The sequence below is a fragment of the Lampetra planeri genome, chromosome 25 (genome assembly GCF_965212315.1).
Source record: "Lampetra planeri chromosome 25, kcLamPlan1.2.h2, whole genome shotgun sequence".
NCBI lineage: Eukaryota > Metazoa > Chordata > Hyperoartia > Petromyzontiformes > Petromyzontidae > Lampetra > Lampetra planeri.
Window position 1 is genome coordinate 10,852,148 of NC_136131.1, and position 17,325 is coordinate 10,869,472.

Below are 17,325 nucleotides of genomic sequence, written 5' to 3' on the forward strand. Positions count from 1 at the left end.
AATTGATGTTTGGCTTAATTCCAAGGAGTTCATGCTGCCGTATAAAAGATGACAACTATGAAATTACTTGTTTTCATGAATGGTCAGGGATTCTAGAAATATAATTTTCACAGCGACCAGCTTGGGGAGTATCGCCGTTTAATTACGCTCGCTCTGCTTATGAGAGTGATTTGGGGAAGAATCCCACTGATTAAAAACATTCGTCATTTCACAGAAGCCCTTAGTGAAAGTTGCGTCAATACGGCTATTCTACATTACCAGTGACACGTACTCCTGTCTGTCCAGCTCCATATTAATGGGTGTATACGTGCGTCAACTTTGGGTAATGATGGGAGCAAGGGGAGGATGTCTGACTTAATGGGATTAAATATATCATCCTGAATTGTGGCTAAACATCCAAATAAGTGACAACGGGGCGGTGGGTGTATTTGTTTGCTTCTGAACATGATGAAGAGAATATCTTCACGCGTATAGATACATTTCTGCCTGTAAATGCGTTTCGGTTCAACCAATCGAGCGTCTTCTGAATCACAAATTGCTATCGCCGAAGGTTCAATTGAGATGGCGAATAGCGGCAGAGAGAGAGGAGGCCAAGCTCTACAGAATGCCCCTGGATAACCCAAACCGAGGACAGCTAAATCCCATTAGTGCAAACCTAGGCAGTTCGCATGTAGTAAATACATTAGTTGTCGCATACAAATAAAATGTTCTCCCCCCCCCGCCTGGCCCCCCATAAGCTGCGTGGTGGAGAAAATACATTTCGACTCCACTTTGTCAAACAAAAACCTTTCACTCATCAGAATAATCACGTGCCATTCAATGTTCTCTTAGCGTTGCGCGATAGAAATTGAGTTGATGGGGATTTGCGTATTGCTCACCGCAGGCTCTGCCTCTAATGGAGCTCGATTGGTCCCAGCGAATTACCGTGAGGGTAGCTGCGTTCCAAGACACAAAGCCACAGCCTTGGCGTATCATTTATATTCCGAGTTTAATAACGAAAATCGGTTGGATAATGGCAGTTGCCACCTTGTTCTGCTTTTCCCAGGACATCCTCTTATTGAGGCAGATGTTGTCCTGGGAAATCTGTAAGTCCTCCCAGGACATTAAAAGTCCTGGTTCTTGTCAGTCGCGTTATAATACACCATTCAATAAATTACATTTACACGTAGTTCTGCCCTCTTGCGGTATTATTATTATTCTTGCCATGATATGCCGCAGTGTTTTGTACCTCCGAGTTGGCAACCCTCGTCATAACTCGAGCAGGTACCCACAGCGGTGCCAGGTTGTGAATTCGAGAGACGGAGGCCTCCGGCAGCGATGAGGAAAGCAATGCCTTTATTCGCCGAGCGATCTTAAAAAAAAGTGGTTTTCAAATGTTTTACTATTTTGAACCACAGAACCTCCAACAGGTCCGTAGACCACGTCCGACGGCTTTGCCGACCACCAATGTGGTCTGCTGACTGCAGATTGGGAACCGCTGGTCTAGGGCAGGGGTCGGCAACGGAAATGACAAGAAGGGCCATGTTTCTCGAATTCTGTAAAAAGAAAAAAACTCAGTATTCCAAGAGCCGCAACGCACGTTAACACGAGACGGTGGTGGTCCTTAATTGATAACGTCATGTAGCAGTTCATGAAGAGCCTCACGCGGCTCCGGAACCGTAGGCTGCCCTCCCATGGACTAGAGTATCAGCCAGCGTCTGAATTGGAGGGTGACAAAGCTGTGTAGAGCTCCAAACAGGAGATTCCAGGAGTGAGGGAGTGGGGGAGGGGCTGTTAACTACAGCTTTCATGTTTGCGGAGCTGATAGTTGCTTCCTGTCGTCCAAAGAAACCCACGGGGATATGTGTTTCAGCATGAAATGCACCTGTTAAGTCTGCCGGTGGGGAAGCAGAGATGTGTATGTTTTTTTATGTTTTGAAACTGTCGGGATGTTTGAAGGAATCTCAGAGAGGGGGTTGTACCCACTGGGTGAGCCAGCTCTTAACTTCGGATTCTTCAACCAACTGGTGACCAATTGCTTCCAAGTCTTAGAGGAAGTTTGCACGGAACTCACTTGCCGATCGTTCAATGACCACGGAGGCAGGGCCATTAACAAGCTATTCCATGTTCCGTTGCATTTTTAAACATTAACATAACCACGGTCATCTTTAATCGGGTAGAGATTGTAACAATTATTGGACTGTGTCGGTGTTTGCACAGTACGCTCCGATGTATTTTCGGATTGTAGTGTGCGGTGTTCAGTTCCTGAAAGACTTCGCAGTATGTGGAGCGAAACGTCGAACAACCTGCTGGAGAACAGAGATCTTACGTTTCTCCCGGTTTAAGAATTTTGCGAATCTGACCAATTTATTTTAAGTGTACTCTAGTGGATACGAGCCATGAAGCTCAGATAGGTATTTAGAGGGTCGTAGACCAAACTAGGCCAGACGTGTGGGCTGGAGTCTCATTTGGTTTCAGCGAAGGGTTGAATATCCTCGGTGAACGGCTTGAGATTTGCCTCTGCTCCGTCAAGACGCTCACCTCACGAGTCCATGGCAAGGTGTGTGCGCAACGTACGGCTCACAGGCCACGACTCGACAGTTAGTGTGTGCGGTGGGGTGAGGTGTGGGTACTCAACCTCTTCCAAGATATGTGACCAGCACGGAGCGGTTATCCAACAAAAAAATATCATAATCATTTTTTTTACCCTTCTATCTGGCAACAAAACTGACACCTTTTTTTTACAAGGAGTCATGTTTACATAGACCACAATACCTGCAGTCATAATGCAAACAAAAAACATAACTCTGATAATGTGCACTGTCCTTGATGTTGATTGGTCCACACCCGAGACAACTTTCCTTAGAGCCTAGTCTCACATGGGTTGGACCAGATGACGCCAAAAAATATCCCCTGGTGGTGACCATAGTCCAGGAGTCGTGGAGTAAGCAACACACTGCAAAGCTTCACCATTACCCCTCACCCTTCGTTCATGGAGGCGTGAGTCACTGTTGAAGGGTGGGGGGTGAAACAAAAGTAAGAGAGACGATGGCCATGTGGTATACGTTAAAACCATGTCTACGGAACCGAAGTGGGGCTTCCTAATAGGTTGTTGGATATTAAGGGGGGGAAATATCGATCCTGAGACGCCGTCTTATGCACCGAGGAGATATGAGTAAAGTCTCCATTTCCCAGGATGTACAGCCCTCCAAGGATCAGGCAAGTGAGACTGTTTAATGAGGGCAGACCCTTGCTCCCTCATGGACCACATCGTAGATTTGTTTTAGGTTGGGGGCTGTTTGTCCAATGATACATTTCAAGCAATAGCGTTGCACCAAGTGGGGTATATTTTGATCAAGAATAATTTCCGTAATTTCGTAATAATCTACAGCCCTTTGCGAGTCCACTGATGGATGGAGGCCTCCCCACGCTGCGTAGGCCATGGGGGTCGTTTGACCATACTTCATCATGCTGGTCAGTGTCGGCTGGTGGGATGCTGGGTGGGGTACCCACAGTTCAGATATCGCTCACCACTGGTGCGTGTTTATCCTGAGCGGGGATCAAACTCAGGGCAGAGGCGTAGCTAGGATATTTTGCGCCCGGGGACGAACTATAAAATTAGCGCCCCCCACTCCCCAAGGTTTAATCACATTTTCCTATTACATCGAATAAGGAATAACAATTTAAATTTTAATGAAACATTGTATTTAAAAAGCAAATTTATAGAAATGATATTACATGGCTCACTCAGTCACTGTCGTAGACTGGTTGACATAGTCTACAAAATAAATGTTTTTCTTTATTTCACTGTCGCAAACTGGTCAATCACGAAATTAACATCAGTTTCCTCCAATGTTTCTCTTTCAATGCTAAGAAGAGCAAGATCGCTGAGATGATCTTGTCCCATTGAAGCCGCAAATACGACTAAATAAGTTTCAATTTGCTGAACGACCGCTCACAGCTTGCAATTGAAACTGCTATTAATACAATTTGCAGTGAAATTCGCAAATTCGGAAATATGTCGTCTCCATAAAACACAATAAAACCAAGAAGATCCAAAGGAGTTTCTGGTAGAACTTCATTCCGGTTACTGAGCAGCATTTTGCAATCTCCAATTTCTGTGAAAAGTTCGTGGCCATTGATGTCGGTGTCATAGAAATTTCCAAAATCTGTGCAATTTCGACGAATTGCATCGACATCTGTGTCGGATAGAAGAGTTTTGACGTCCAGCAGAAATCCAAAATTTGTGTTCAGGTCTTTTAGTCGTAAAAACCGTGTTGACATCTCCTTGTAAGCCTCATTTTGGCGCCAGTTCCATAGCGCATTGTGCTAACCGCTGCACCACTGCTCCTTCGCCTCATCGTAGTTTATATACCACAGCGTACGTTTTGTTTTTATGCATGCCAGACTTTTTTAAAGCCTTGGCTTGGATCGTTGTGTTTCCACGCTGCTGCAGTTTTTATGGTGGGTTTTGTAAAACAATTGTAATGCCCAAGGGCTTTACAAAACTTATTTTTTTTACAGCACTTTTATCGGCTTAGAATTTGAAAAAAGTTAGTCTCTCCAATGGAATGGCTGACAAAATCCCCGCAAGCCGCTCCACAAAGAACGCCGGCCTTGGGCTCATTATTATTTAAACTGCAATTCGGGACCTGCAAGCTCTGAAACATGTCCCACTTTTTATTCGTCTTCGATATCTTTCCTTTTTTTGGTTCTCCGGGGAATTACCCTGGTTGTTGCAACAGCTTAAGACTGTTGTTTGTAGAGCACCGGTGGGACTCGAACAAATAAATGCGGACGCGCGTTATCTTCCTGATCCGCTTTATGTATAAAAACAATATATATTATGCAACTTTTTCCTTTCAAAATAAAAATCTAAAAGTTTGTGCAGCGTTGGCGGCACGCGAGCATGCCGGCATTGGTGCAAATTGGACGATTTTGAATGATGCGAGGCAGGAGGGAAACCGCCGAGAGACAGCCTGGCTTTTAATTTGCCGCGTGTGCTCAAGGCACTGGGAAAGGATGTAAATGTATGAGCGCCGAGGTCGAGGGACGTTGTTTTTGCCCCCCGCTGTAGCTCACCTGCCCGTGGCTTACAGCGGCGGTAAGGCGCTGTACTAGCAAGTGTGCGCTTACCACGCACCCCTTCGCTGCCAAACACCACTCGCCCCCGCGAGCCGAGTGTCGCGAACGTGTTCCATGGGCAGCAGACGCCACCGCGGCGCTTGAGTTGCCCCATAACAGCTGTAATTTGTTATCCGGCTCTCCCTGGGAATGTGCAAACACATCCGTGAGCCCACGCGCGTGCTAACTCGCTCGCTCGCTCGCTCGCCGGACGTTTCAAACGAACGCTCGCCCGAATCGGTAACGGGCGCCCACACACAGTTATCCCACGTGCGCACGCGGCTAGGTTTGTTAGGCACGCAAATGCACGCGCGGATTAAATGCCCGTTCGACTGGGAGAACAAAAAAAAATCGTGTTTTTTTTTAAACGTTTTGCGAAATAACGTGGCGTGCTGTTCAAGCGCATGGCCCTTACACTCCATTATGCCGTTCAAACAGCGCGTTAGGGTTTTTGTTTTGTCACCAAACCACGCTCCTCGCATGCACGGGCTCGAGAATAATGTCGTGTTACGGTGGTTCGGCGTAGCGCGAGCGGATCGCTGCATTTTGGGCAGGTGGTCGCGGCGCAGAGGGAGGGAACCCCTTGTGCTCCTAACTGAAGGGCAGACGCGCGGATGAAAAATGAGCAAACGAGAATACCTGAGTGGCATTTGGAGGCCAAAGCACACCTCATTCCCCGCCCCCACCCCCCGTAAAAATAAAACCACCATCACTTTTCAAGCGTTGTTTGACCAGAAGTCACCGATTCCAAAGATAACAATGTAGCATTATCGATGAAGATTGCCCGCCTTTCAACGAATTCGCACGCTCTGAACATGTGCACGCGTGAAACTGAGCGGGGAGGGGGCATTTTTCAACATTGGGCATTTGCTCAGTTGGCTGGCACAGTGGCAGCAAGAGCGAGGCTCGCACGCACGGCCGCCCACGACCAAAATAAATAAATTACGATTCGGCGGAGATAAGGCGCGATTTAAACCATCTTAAACCGTGACAGACTGCAAAGATTTAATTAACTTCTGCTCCCTTGCTCAGGGAATCCATTTCGCTCATTCAAGCCAGCGTGGCATAATTAAGACGGCTGATAATACGCGCTTGATAGCGGAGTCTTGCGGACAGTAGCAGATGGGGCTTGTTCAGCCACGGCTGGAATTGGGCCCTGTAATTGATGCTCCCGGTGTTTCTGAGCGCCGTCGCCTGCCTTATTTTTTTGCACTCCCTTCGCCTTGTAGCGGCGGGATGTTTTTTTTTCGTTGCGTTAAATTATAATTAATGTGTATTCTCAAAGTGCCAAGGCGATTACATTACCGGGAAGGTGGCTTTCTGCCTGGCGTTGTCCCCCTTCACAGGCACGCTCGAATAATTGTAAATGTTTTAACCGGGTGGTGAAGTAAACAGCTGTTTTGCTAACACCAACTTGCATCGCGCATTCGGGTTTCGAAATATTACGCAGCGAGTTTCAGCACGAATACATTTCGTATTTGCTTCCGCTTGGTAATTGCCTCAAAATGCAGCGTAACATTTTACACGCACTCCCAAGCCGTGTCTACTTGATCGTGAGCGCGCTTTCGTCGGTGGATGTGTGAATCGCCTTGTCTCTTGCCCGGCAAAGGAGCACAGCGTGGGTTATCGCTATATCTACATATTTTTTTACGAAACAATTTTTAACGCTCTTTCAAACCTTGCTTGCGTCGCTGCTTCCGTGTGCTCGGCTGAGTCTTCCGTCGCAAAATCGCTGCTCCCGATGGCTGTGCGGCACACACCGACGTGATTAAGGGCTTCTGGCAGCGAAACATCTGTGCCCTGCCGCCCGCCGCAAAGTCATTACCGTACTTTGTCTGGCTGGCTTAGGGGGGTGCGGCTAACACGCCAGGCAGCCCAACGGCGGAGTCAACCGCGGCGTTTTGTCTTGGGATGAACACACCAAAAAAAATAGACACCCACCGTCAAAACGGCGATTGTACACAATTGGCACTTGTTAATTGGATAAGTCACTTTGCGGTGACATGCGTACGCTCGTTGTCGTCAAATGGATTTTCAGCTTTTCAACCGATTTACATGTAAAAAAAAAGTACAGCATGTCTATCGGAATTTTCATATTTGGTAAACGTAACCTTTGCTGTGATATTTCATTAAAAAACCTTGTTATTGTTAGAGCTGGGGCATTGAGTCGGTTAAGTTTATTTAAGTCGATTAATCGTTTGAAATTACCATCGACTACTTCTCTCGTGGCTTGGGGAGTACTTCACGTATAAATTAAACCCTTTACATTTTTTTCCAAGGTAAGGCCCACTGAGCTATGTAGCTCTTTCTCAAAAGTGACCTGGCCACAAATGATAGTTCAACAAAGTAGGTTGTCCCGTGTTTATAAAAAAAAAGTGCATTGTTTAACTAGTCCATTGATCATGGCTGATGATGATTATCTGTAAATATCTAATTTAAAAAATGTGTCTGTGGTAAAATGTAACCTTTCTGTTATATTATTGGTTATGATGGCAATATATTTTGGAGATAAATGCCAATGTCGATGTTTTCTATCCACGATGTAAGGGCTTCAGGAGTTTGATTTGGTGTAGTGTTCTTATTCCTCCATCTATATGGTCCATCGTATTGGTTGCATGGCCACCATCGCATTGTGGCTTGTGTCTTTAATTGTGTATTCATGAAGTAGATGTGCGCAAAATGTAACCTTTGAGAAGGATTAAAGAGCACTTGGCATTTTGCAAGAGCGAACTAGAATTGCTTAAGTGATTATGTTATACTATGGGAACCTTTTTACAAGGAGTCATGTTTGCATAGACCGCAATACCTGCAGTCATAATACAAACAAAAGAACATAACTCTGATAATGTGCACTGTCCTTAAAGTTGATTGATCCACACCCGAGACAGCTTTCCTTAGAGCCTAGTCTTCTTTTGTTTGTATTATGACTGCAGGTATTGCGGTCTATGCAAACATGACTCCTTGTAAAAAGGTGTCAGTTTTGTTGCCAGATAGAAGGGTAAAGAACCAATTATCATGATTATGTTATGTATATATGTGTATGTTTAACTTCTTTCGCACCGTATGTAGCCAACCGTGATAATCGGAGGTGAATTGCTTGCGTTTCTCTCGATTCGAACTATCCATAGAAATGATTAGGCCTAACGAGTGCTCGTGACCGACTCATGTGCTCTGTGTGTGTTGCCAATATCTGAGATTGTCCATGGCAAAAGGCGACATCCCTGCACATCATGTGTCTTCCCTTGAACCAATTGCAGAGCTCACTGCAGCCAGCGGTGCCTCCTGCACTGGCGAGGTGATGTCAGTGTGCAGTTGCGGAGCAGGGCTGCATGGAATTAATAGGCCTCCATTAAGCTTCAGAGTAAATGGCAATGGGCCTGGCTACTAGTTCGGGGAGAGTCAGCCCATTTTGCCTAGTTTAGGGCAAATTAAGCTTTTCTTTCGACACCCAAACGCCGCTGCTGTCTTTGCAAATATTACACAACTAGGATTTGACATTAGTGGAAATTAGACCCATGGTGTATTTTTTTTGTTTGAATAACTATGTTGTTTATGGTTCTCCCTTGAAAAAATATAATTACATGCGAACCTTACATCTCAATAGCCAGCATTGACTTGGCTCCAAGGACAACGCTGTAATACAAGCCGTGTAATTTTATTTCCACTGGCATGTTTCCTTCTCTTGCTTTCCCAATAAACCCATTCCCACCCACCCATGCTCATCAACCCATGCCCATCCACACATTCTCATCACCCTATTCCCATCCCCATCCACAAATCCCCATACACACATCCCCATACATCGATCTCCATCCACCCATCCCCATAACTCCATCCCCATCACCATATCCCCATCCACCCATTCCAATCCACCCTATCATCATGCACTCTAACCCCATCCACAAATCACCAAGAACGTATCTCGATCCACCCATCCCCATCACCCTTTTCACATCCACCCATCCCCATCACCCCACCACCCCATCCATCCCCATCACCCAATCATCCCATCACTCCATCCCCATCCACCCATTCCCATCACCTCATCCCCATCAACCCACCGCTAATGTCCGCGGGGGGATGGGGGTGCAGGCTGCAAGCGTTGCGCAAGGAGAAGTCGCGCGACGCGGCGCGGTCGCGACGCGGCAAGGAGAACTTTGAGTTCTACGAGCTGGCCAAGCTGCTGCCGCTGCCAGGCGCCATCACGAGCCAGCTGGACAAGGCCTCCATCGTGCGCCTCTCCATCAGCTATCTTCGCATGCGAGACTTCGCCGGGCTTGGCGACCCTCCCTGGCTCGACGCCTGCGAATCCCCGCCGCCCAACACTTCGGTCAAAGGTGAGAGTGCCGGAGCGTGCTTGGCCTGTCACGGCTCGGTCGGTCGTGGTGGCACGGCTCGGATTGTGGTGTTTGATGTTACCATGGGTGGTTTGTTTCCGTCTGTAATTCTTCTGGAGTTTTGTGGGGTTTTTAAGCGGGGCGGGGAAGAGGGGGTTTTGTGGGTAGACAATTTAAGCAGATATTTTACTGTGTTTGGTATCAGCTTAAAGAAGCTTTCATCCAGCGGCAGATCAACTCCGGCTCATGATGATGATAATGCGGTATCGGTGAGATGTCGGAACTCTGGGAGAGCAGTGTTTCACCCTGTGTTGTTCGAGAGCCGGTCTGCAGGATCTATTTTCAAACAACATCAAGTGACACTCTTGTCCCCACACCAGGAGTAGCACTTTCCCACCCTGCTACAGACAGAAATGTTCAGTCATTAATATTTTATTCTCAGAGCTGGAATTTCGGCAACCAAAGTGCCAAATCTAATGACGCGATGATGTTTTTGTTGCATTGATGACTGGGCAGAGGTAATCGATTCCCTACACTTGAGAAGTTGGTTTAATCATTGGTGGCTGGAACCAGGGATTCATCCCTATGACATCAATGGTGCCAGCCCAGTGCACTGACCTCTGAGCCACCCAGGCAACACAGATTTTTGCTTTTTCATTTTCTAATCTTACGTTGTATAAAATCGTCACAATTCGGAGGCCATGAGTACATTCTGTGGGTTTTTTTTTACATTGTGTGTCGTAGCACCTCGAGTGACTGCAGGGGTCACGTGAAATAATAACAACAAACAAACTGAAGATAGTTAATATGCAGAAAGATTCGTGTGTCTTGAGTGTCGGACTCGATTTTAATCGACGAATTGATGCATTGTTACAATCTTCATGAGCATTATTATCGGAATCACCATCATCATCCCCCTCAGTGTTGTTTGGCCTTACTGGTTGATGCCTTTTAAGCTCCTTCCACTTTATTGAATCTCCTGTATCTGTCATCTGTCTTATCCTTCTGTCCCCTGATTTTATCATAAGGTTTTGCTTATTGGCCTCCCACCCCCTATATGCTTTCTATCTCCTGACCGCCAATGGATAACTGCTTTTGTCATTGAGTCTCAACCTTTCTCTTGCCATTGCCTGCCCGAGTCTACTTATATTCTTAATGGTGGGTGTGACGTATTAGATTGCTGTTTGTTCTTGCGGGGCCACATATCTAAGTCTTCAATTTATTTGGGTTATTCCAAGCTTGAAGGTTCCATTGGATTTTTAGGGGGATTTATATATTCCTCTGTTTACGCTTTGTAGGTCTTGGCGCAGTGATATGAGAGTCAAACAAATATATATCGTTCAGTGGTTTATATTTTAGGATGCTCCAGAGCCATGCATCTATTAATTGTGGGGTGCACAGTATCTGTATGGCTTATGCTTTCTGTGGTCACAGCCAGGGCTGGTCACAGACTGCAGCTTAGGGCATCAGAATTTGAGAGTTTTCACAAAACAAAATTCACTCTTTTATAATATCAAGATGTGCCTTGCCCGTTTTGGGTAGCCATTTGGGGGGTTTTGGTTTCTGTATTTTTACTATCATCACCTTCATTATGATGTCCTTGATATCCAAGCTGATGGTTTTTGTTTTTATTTATATTTCACCAAGATCCTTTTAACCTGCGTTATCCTTTATAAAGTATATGTCAAGCATCTTAAGATGTGGTTGCACTGAGACACTGCACGAGTTGAAATTGTTTTCTATTTTACAATTGTTGAAATGCAATACTGTAGCACTGCGATAAATCGTATAGGTCATTTGTTGATTAAACCCACATTTAAAGACTAGAACCGAAATCTTAAAAAGATAAAGTTAATAATGGAGCGTTTGACATCAGCCATAGGTGACGGTAAAATAGTAAATGGAATTCATTAAATATTCAAAGAAGATCCCCAAAAGCTAACAAAAAAACAGCCCCAGGCTCCCCTTAAAACTTAATCCGGCCCTGTTCAGAGGTATTGCTGGTCCAGAATGTGCCCTTGGTTTGGCCTGGAAAGAGAAAGAAAAAAAAACAGGGGGCTGGAAAAATATGTGAAGAGTGAACAGATGATCCCAGTGGAAGTGTTAATGAACAGAGATGTTTCACTCACACTCTATCGGAGGGAAATGCATGCAGGTTCTCTGATCGTCAGGGGAAGCATTGAGGTCGCCATCTGGTCCGGTGTAAAGACGTTGCCTGGCCCTATATCCGCTGTGAACGTTCAGAGTCCTCGTTGCATCACTGTACAGCTGGGGTTGACAAGAATGTGACACGTAAATGCATTTCATTATTTAAAGGTAGCATGGTATAAACAATGTGCTGCTCAACCGTGTGCACCTTTATACCGCCGTGTTGGACAGAGAGAACACATTTTGTATCTATTTTTATTTTATATTGGCCCAAATGTATTTAAGAAAATCGTTTTGGGAGAAATCTGTCCCCTGCAAGTGTTTTGCAATCAGACCAAGATGAATCACATCGTCGCCCGCATCTGCAATGGATCATTAGCTAAATTCTTGCTCGGGTCAAAAAACAGGCCATCCGACAATTACCAGGCCTGTTCATTGAGCAGAGACGATTCATTAAACCGTGCTGCTACCTTTATCCAGCCTTACATCTCTCTGGCAGGTTGCCCTTTTGCAAAGCAGAGATCGTTTTTTTTTCCCCCTTCCCTCAGTGAATGTGTTGATTTACTAGGAGTGTTTATACGTTCAGTTACAATTGCATTGTGGTGGAGCAAATGTTGAACAATGTATTAGCACGCAAACTGCTGTACAGACTGGGGTACTTCATTCCTTTATAATTGGAGTTATGATGTTAATGGCATCAAATTAATTAAATATTACCAAATGCACATACAGTATAGCAGTTTGTGTTCTAAAAATGAATCATATTAAGAAGGGACCGCTTTAAAACAACCCCTGAGCACAGATTGGGCCCTCAATGGGACTGCATAACGAAGCTCTCCACAGTCGGGCAGCGTCTGCCCTCCTTAACCCCTTGGTCACACTGGCGCCCAATCTCTCCACATGTCAATCTATCCAACTGGCCCCTGCTTTCAAATGTATGCTATTGCTTCTTTTTTATTTACATTGAACAGGCTCCCAAATTTATGTGGAGCGATCTTGCGAATAACATCTGGTTGTCCAGCAGCACGTGTTTAAGGAGCCTGATGCTTCTCCTTGGTTCTTTCGGTAAAATCACGTAGAAGGGAAATAATAAAAATAAAACATAAGAAACTAATTCTCACGACGTTTCGGCCACAATGCGTTGTGGCCGAAACGTAGTGAAAATTATTTTATTATGTTTTATTTGTATTATTTTATTATTTCCCTTCTACGTGACTGTACCGAAAGAACCAAGAAGATGAATCCCTGCAGTCACGAAAGCTTTAAATCGAAATTTGAGCTTGATGCTGTTGATGAGACCCAGAAAGGTTGAAACAGGTTAAGATTCTGCTTTCTTAAGTACACGCTGATTGAAAATATTGCTCTGGAAAGCCTGAAGGCTGATGCACTGATGGCCTATTTTACTAATTTTTACTCATGTATATTTAAATATTAGATTCCTCCTCTTCTTATCTCCATACATCTTCAAGCGCTCAGCCCATAGGTGACACGATATTATTGCTGCGACAGACCACATTGCATTATTGATAAGAGGGTTTGTAGAGCTTAACATGTGAGGTTAGGGTAGTGGGAAGTCTCGCAGTGAGAGCGTGAATTCTCGTGGTTTGTGCCCTGCGCTACGAAACCCAGAGACTCGAATTTAGATTCCAGTTTAGTGAAGTCCGGTCAATCAACCCCCATCACCAATGTGGCACAAATTTCCAGACCTCTGTTAACATCTGGAGCGAGTCCTTTCTGAATTGGTCCTGGGCCTGTATTTGGTCCACTCAGCCTGACCCAGTGTGAACAAAAAAAATCAGCATTGGTAAGTCAAATGTGAGCAGGCATGGGAATTGGCCTCACCACCCCTTTGTGTGCTGCCCCAACCTTAATAGGTGCTCACGAACAGCATTTGCCCCGACAGGCTATATATATATACCACACGGGAGATCTTAGTATTATTTGAACCTTTCTGCCTATCCACTTTAATAAAATGCTTGCGATTGGGCTGGATATCACGTGCTTTCTAGACAGGGCAAATGTGCTGACCCCATTGAACTGAGCTGTTAATCTTTCCACATCTGTGTTACGGACGAGGCAGTTTGATTGTCTGCACATGGGGGCGAACGAATTAATCAAAGCCTCCCGATTCAGTGGCAAAGCAGCATTTGTTTTTGGAGAGTTCACGAGTAAAACAAACATTACCTAACCTATTCTAAGTAGCCACATAATGACTTGTCCGATTAAAATATAACATGTTTTTTTCACGTGATTTTAATAAATCAATAATTATATTGTCAGAATATATATGTACACACAGGGTGTCTGGGAAGAATATCCAGCCAGGTGGCTCAGCAGAAGAGTAAGCGGCTTGCACCCAGGAGGTGATGATTTCAAATCGTGGTTAGGGGGTTGACTCAGCCCATCATCCCTCCAGGGTCACCAAAATAAGAACCGCTTTGTAGGGAAGACAACATTGGTTGTCCTATGGAGAGACTTTCCCCTGCCATAGGGATGAGGAATTTCCACCACTGACTCAGAGCTGCAAACGAGATATGAGCACCGCATCATTGCTCATTTGGGCAGGAACAACAGCTGTTTCCCTGTTGTTGCTTTGTTGTCAAGATATCATCGACTGTCAAGGAAGGTATAATTACGCAACAGTTGATTGTTAAATTTCGATTTAAAGCTTTCGTGACTGCAGGGATTCATCTTCTTGGTTCTTTCGTTAAAGTCACGTAGAAGGAAAGTAATAAAAGAATAAAAATAAAACACAATAAAATAATTCTCACGACGTTTCGGCCACAACGCAAGCAGGTCCGTCGAGGCGACAGACTCTGTCGCCTCGACGGACCTGGTTTTCACCTGAAGACGGCTGCTTGCGTTGTGGCCAAAACGTCGTGAGAATTATTTTATCGTGTTTTATTTTTATTATTTTATTACTTCCCTTCTACGTGACTTTACCGAAAGAACCAAGAAGATTAGTTGATTGTTACTTCTTTTGAATCAGGATTGTATCGTACGAATTGCAGCCCTGTAAACCTCCGCATCTCTGCCACGGAGCTGGCGGCACGTATCGAGACTTCAGGGATTCCCAGGTTCGCCAACATCATTAGTATTATGAATGTTTTACTACTAATACTACGCTCGTTTACTGGGGGAAGTTTCACAAAGTGTCGTGGAATTTTTTTCAGGCATGTCCTGCCAAGCTTCCAGCTGTGATCAACTCATTTCAAATACCTCTTGTTATATTCGCTGTTGAAAATCACTTTCGCTTGTCCCTCGAAACAACTAACAGTTTGAAGAGAATACAAGTCGCAAAAAATAAACACAAACATACAAATAGATGAAGGAAATAAGAGCACATTGCATACGTACATACATTCCTGCCGATTTGCCAACACCACACTGGCAAGGCAGCAAAACAACAACAATAACAACAGTCCCAGACCACACCAAAACAACAACCCAGTCCCTCGATCATATTGCACATTAAAATAATAGTTTATTCACAAAGGAAAGCATGCTTGTATTTGTGGTCATTGGCGTGGGCTTGCGCTGCCTGTTTAAAGTCTACATTATAAATGTCAGAGCAAGTTTATCAAAATGTATGGGCACGCGCGTATTGTAATTTCCATATTCCAATTAGGATTCTGTTTCTTGCCAGTGTCTTGAGGGGAAGGGATTTTTCCTTAATCCTTTGTTATAATGAGTGTGTTTTTATTTCACGTGAAATGGATGGGTTTCACCCAAAGGTGTAGAGCGAAACGGGTGTTCTCTCATTAGAGATTTTTAAAAATGTATTATATTTGCTTTATATATTGTAAAGTATTTACAATGACATTTCTGTTACGAATATGAAGTAAAATAAATGTCCGTCATACGAACAATAATTAACAGTCTTTCGACAATCCACTGCTGAATGAAGGCCTCCCGGCACCGTGCCATTCACGGCGTTGCTGGACTGTGCTTGGTCAGTGCAGGTTGGTCAAGCGTCTGGGACCGGTTCACGGTCAGGAATTGAACGAGTGTGGCCGTGTTCACAGTGCGGTGCGCTAAACCACCGTGCCACACTGTCCACAATAAAATATTGGACATTACATGTCCTCCTTTGGTTTTCGCACCTCTGATGAGCACGGTCGGATACGTACGGTGCAAAAGAAGTTTACCATACGCACATGCATGCTTACGTGTGCAGAATATGTACCAAAGAAGACCGACCATCGCGGAGACTAGTGTTGCCACCCCACAGGTACAATAAACTGGGACGTATTATAGAAAGAAGAAAAAGAAACATATTTGACAATACCACGAGAAGAACTGCATGTAAACCCAGTGTCCTAAGTGGTGTATTATTATGCAAAATGCCTCCCCAATGGCCCTGGAAGACTTACAGATTTCCCGGGACGGCAATCTTACTCACAAAGAGAGGACGATCCTGGCAGAGCCAGGACAGGTGGCAACCCCAGCGGAGAGACGAAGCGATGATATCAGCTCATGCGTTAGATGGATTGTGGCATCGGGGGATCACGAGGCATGGTGCACCACGTGGGCAGGCCTTGCATCCTGCGGAGAAGTAGAAAATGGATCGGTGCTCACCGTGGGTTTTTCGTTTTTAAATGTTGCCTCTTGTTTTAAAATGCCCTGTTGACATCTTTTTTTGTTTAATCACTTGCACAATGCAATAACAATCGTGGACAATCGCAACGTTGGAAAAGCCACTGCAACCAACTTTGCACGTTCTCCCTGAACACAAATCATCTGACTCAAACGACTGGCAGCATCGCGTGTGCATGCGTGTCACAGTGGCCAGACAGACCCTTTATTAAGGAGCTGTGTTCCCGAATTGTAGTCTACTTTTACTCTTCACTCAAGAGGTGATCAAGATGTTAGCCGATTGGTGTCTGAGTTACCACGGCAAAGCATGTAAATCATGCGTTCAGGTATTATACGTAAACACCTCGTCGTTGTTGTTGTTGTTGTCATATTCTTGGTTCTTTCGGTAAAGTCACGTGACTTTACCGAAAGAACCAAGAATATATGAATCCCTGCAGTCACGAAAGCTTTAAATCGAAGAAAAAAGTTGTTGTCATACTTTCCATAAATTGCATCCCGATCGTCCTATGGGCATCATGTCACGAGATAAATTATCCACTGAGATCGCTCGCAGAGCAAGGTACAACCCTTGGTGTTGAGAGAGGAGCCCGCGGGAGCAGATATCCCAGAGCTACCTGTGAGATCCCATCAAGTGACCCCCGCCCAGTAGAATGAGCACTTTCCAACCCACTCAACGTACGCGAGTGACGTTTGTCGCATGGCGGTGAAGCCGTTATATTCATTGTCAGAGCTGGAATCGAGACAAATAAGGAACAGAATCAAATGTATTTTATGTGCAGTAATTTGTAAGCAGGCTGAAACCACAAACATTATTTATCAATCATGTGGTTAAGCCACGATTCAAAGTGCCATTTTATCCAACTGTTTTTTTTCACCCCTCTCTGTTACCTGTGTTGCTCTCGCTCTCGCTATGTATCTTGGTGAAATCTGTCTGCTAATATGTCTGTCTATAGTTTTCTGGTTAGATTTTATGTCGCTATTTCATTATACCTGATGATGATTGCTTGTGTTGCAATCGAAACGTCGTATTCTATTATTTAATTTAATTTATTATTTTATCTTTAGACGTGACTTAACCAAAAGAAACAAATAATAATTCCTGCAGTCACGAAAGTTCTAAAATTAAGATCGTTTTTTTTTA

The 17,325-nt window shown here is 44.7% G+C and overlaps 1 protein-coding gene across 1 annotated transcript in view; it reads left to right on the top strand.

The window, feature by feature from the left end:
* LOC144727449 (neuronal PAS domain-containing protein 3-like) overlaps window positions 1–17,325 on the top strand; it is a 206,408-nt gene that overhangs the window by 85,719 nt on the left and 103,364 nt on the right. Inside the window, exon 2 of the mRNA XM_078606286.1 lies at window positions 9,196–9,440. Within this exon, the coding sequence (XP_078462412.1) occupies window positions 9,196–9,440 (245 nt within the window). The remainder of the gene's footprint in view (window positions 1–9,195; window positions 9,441–17,325) is intronic.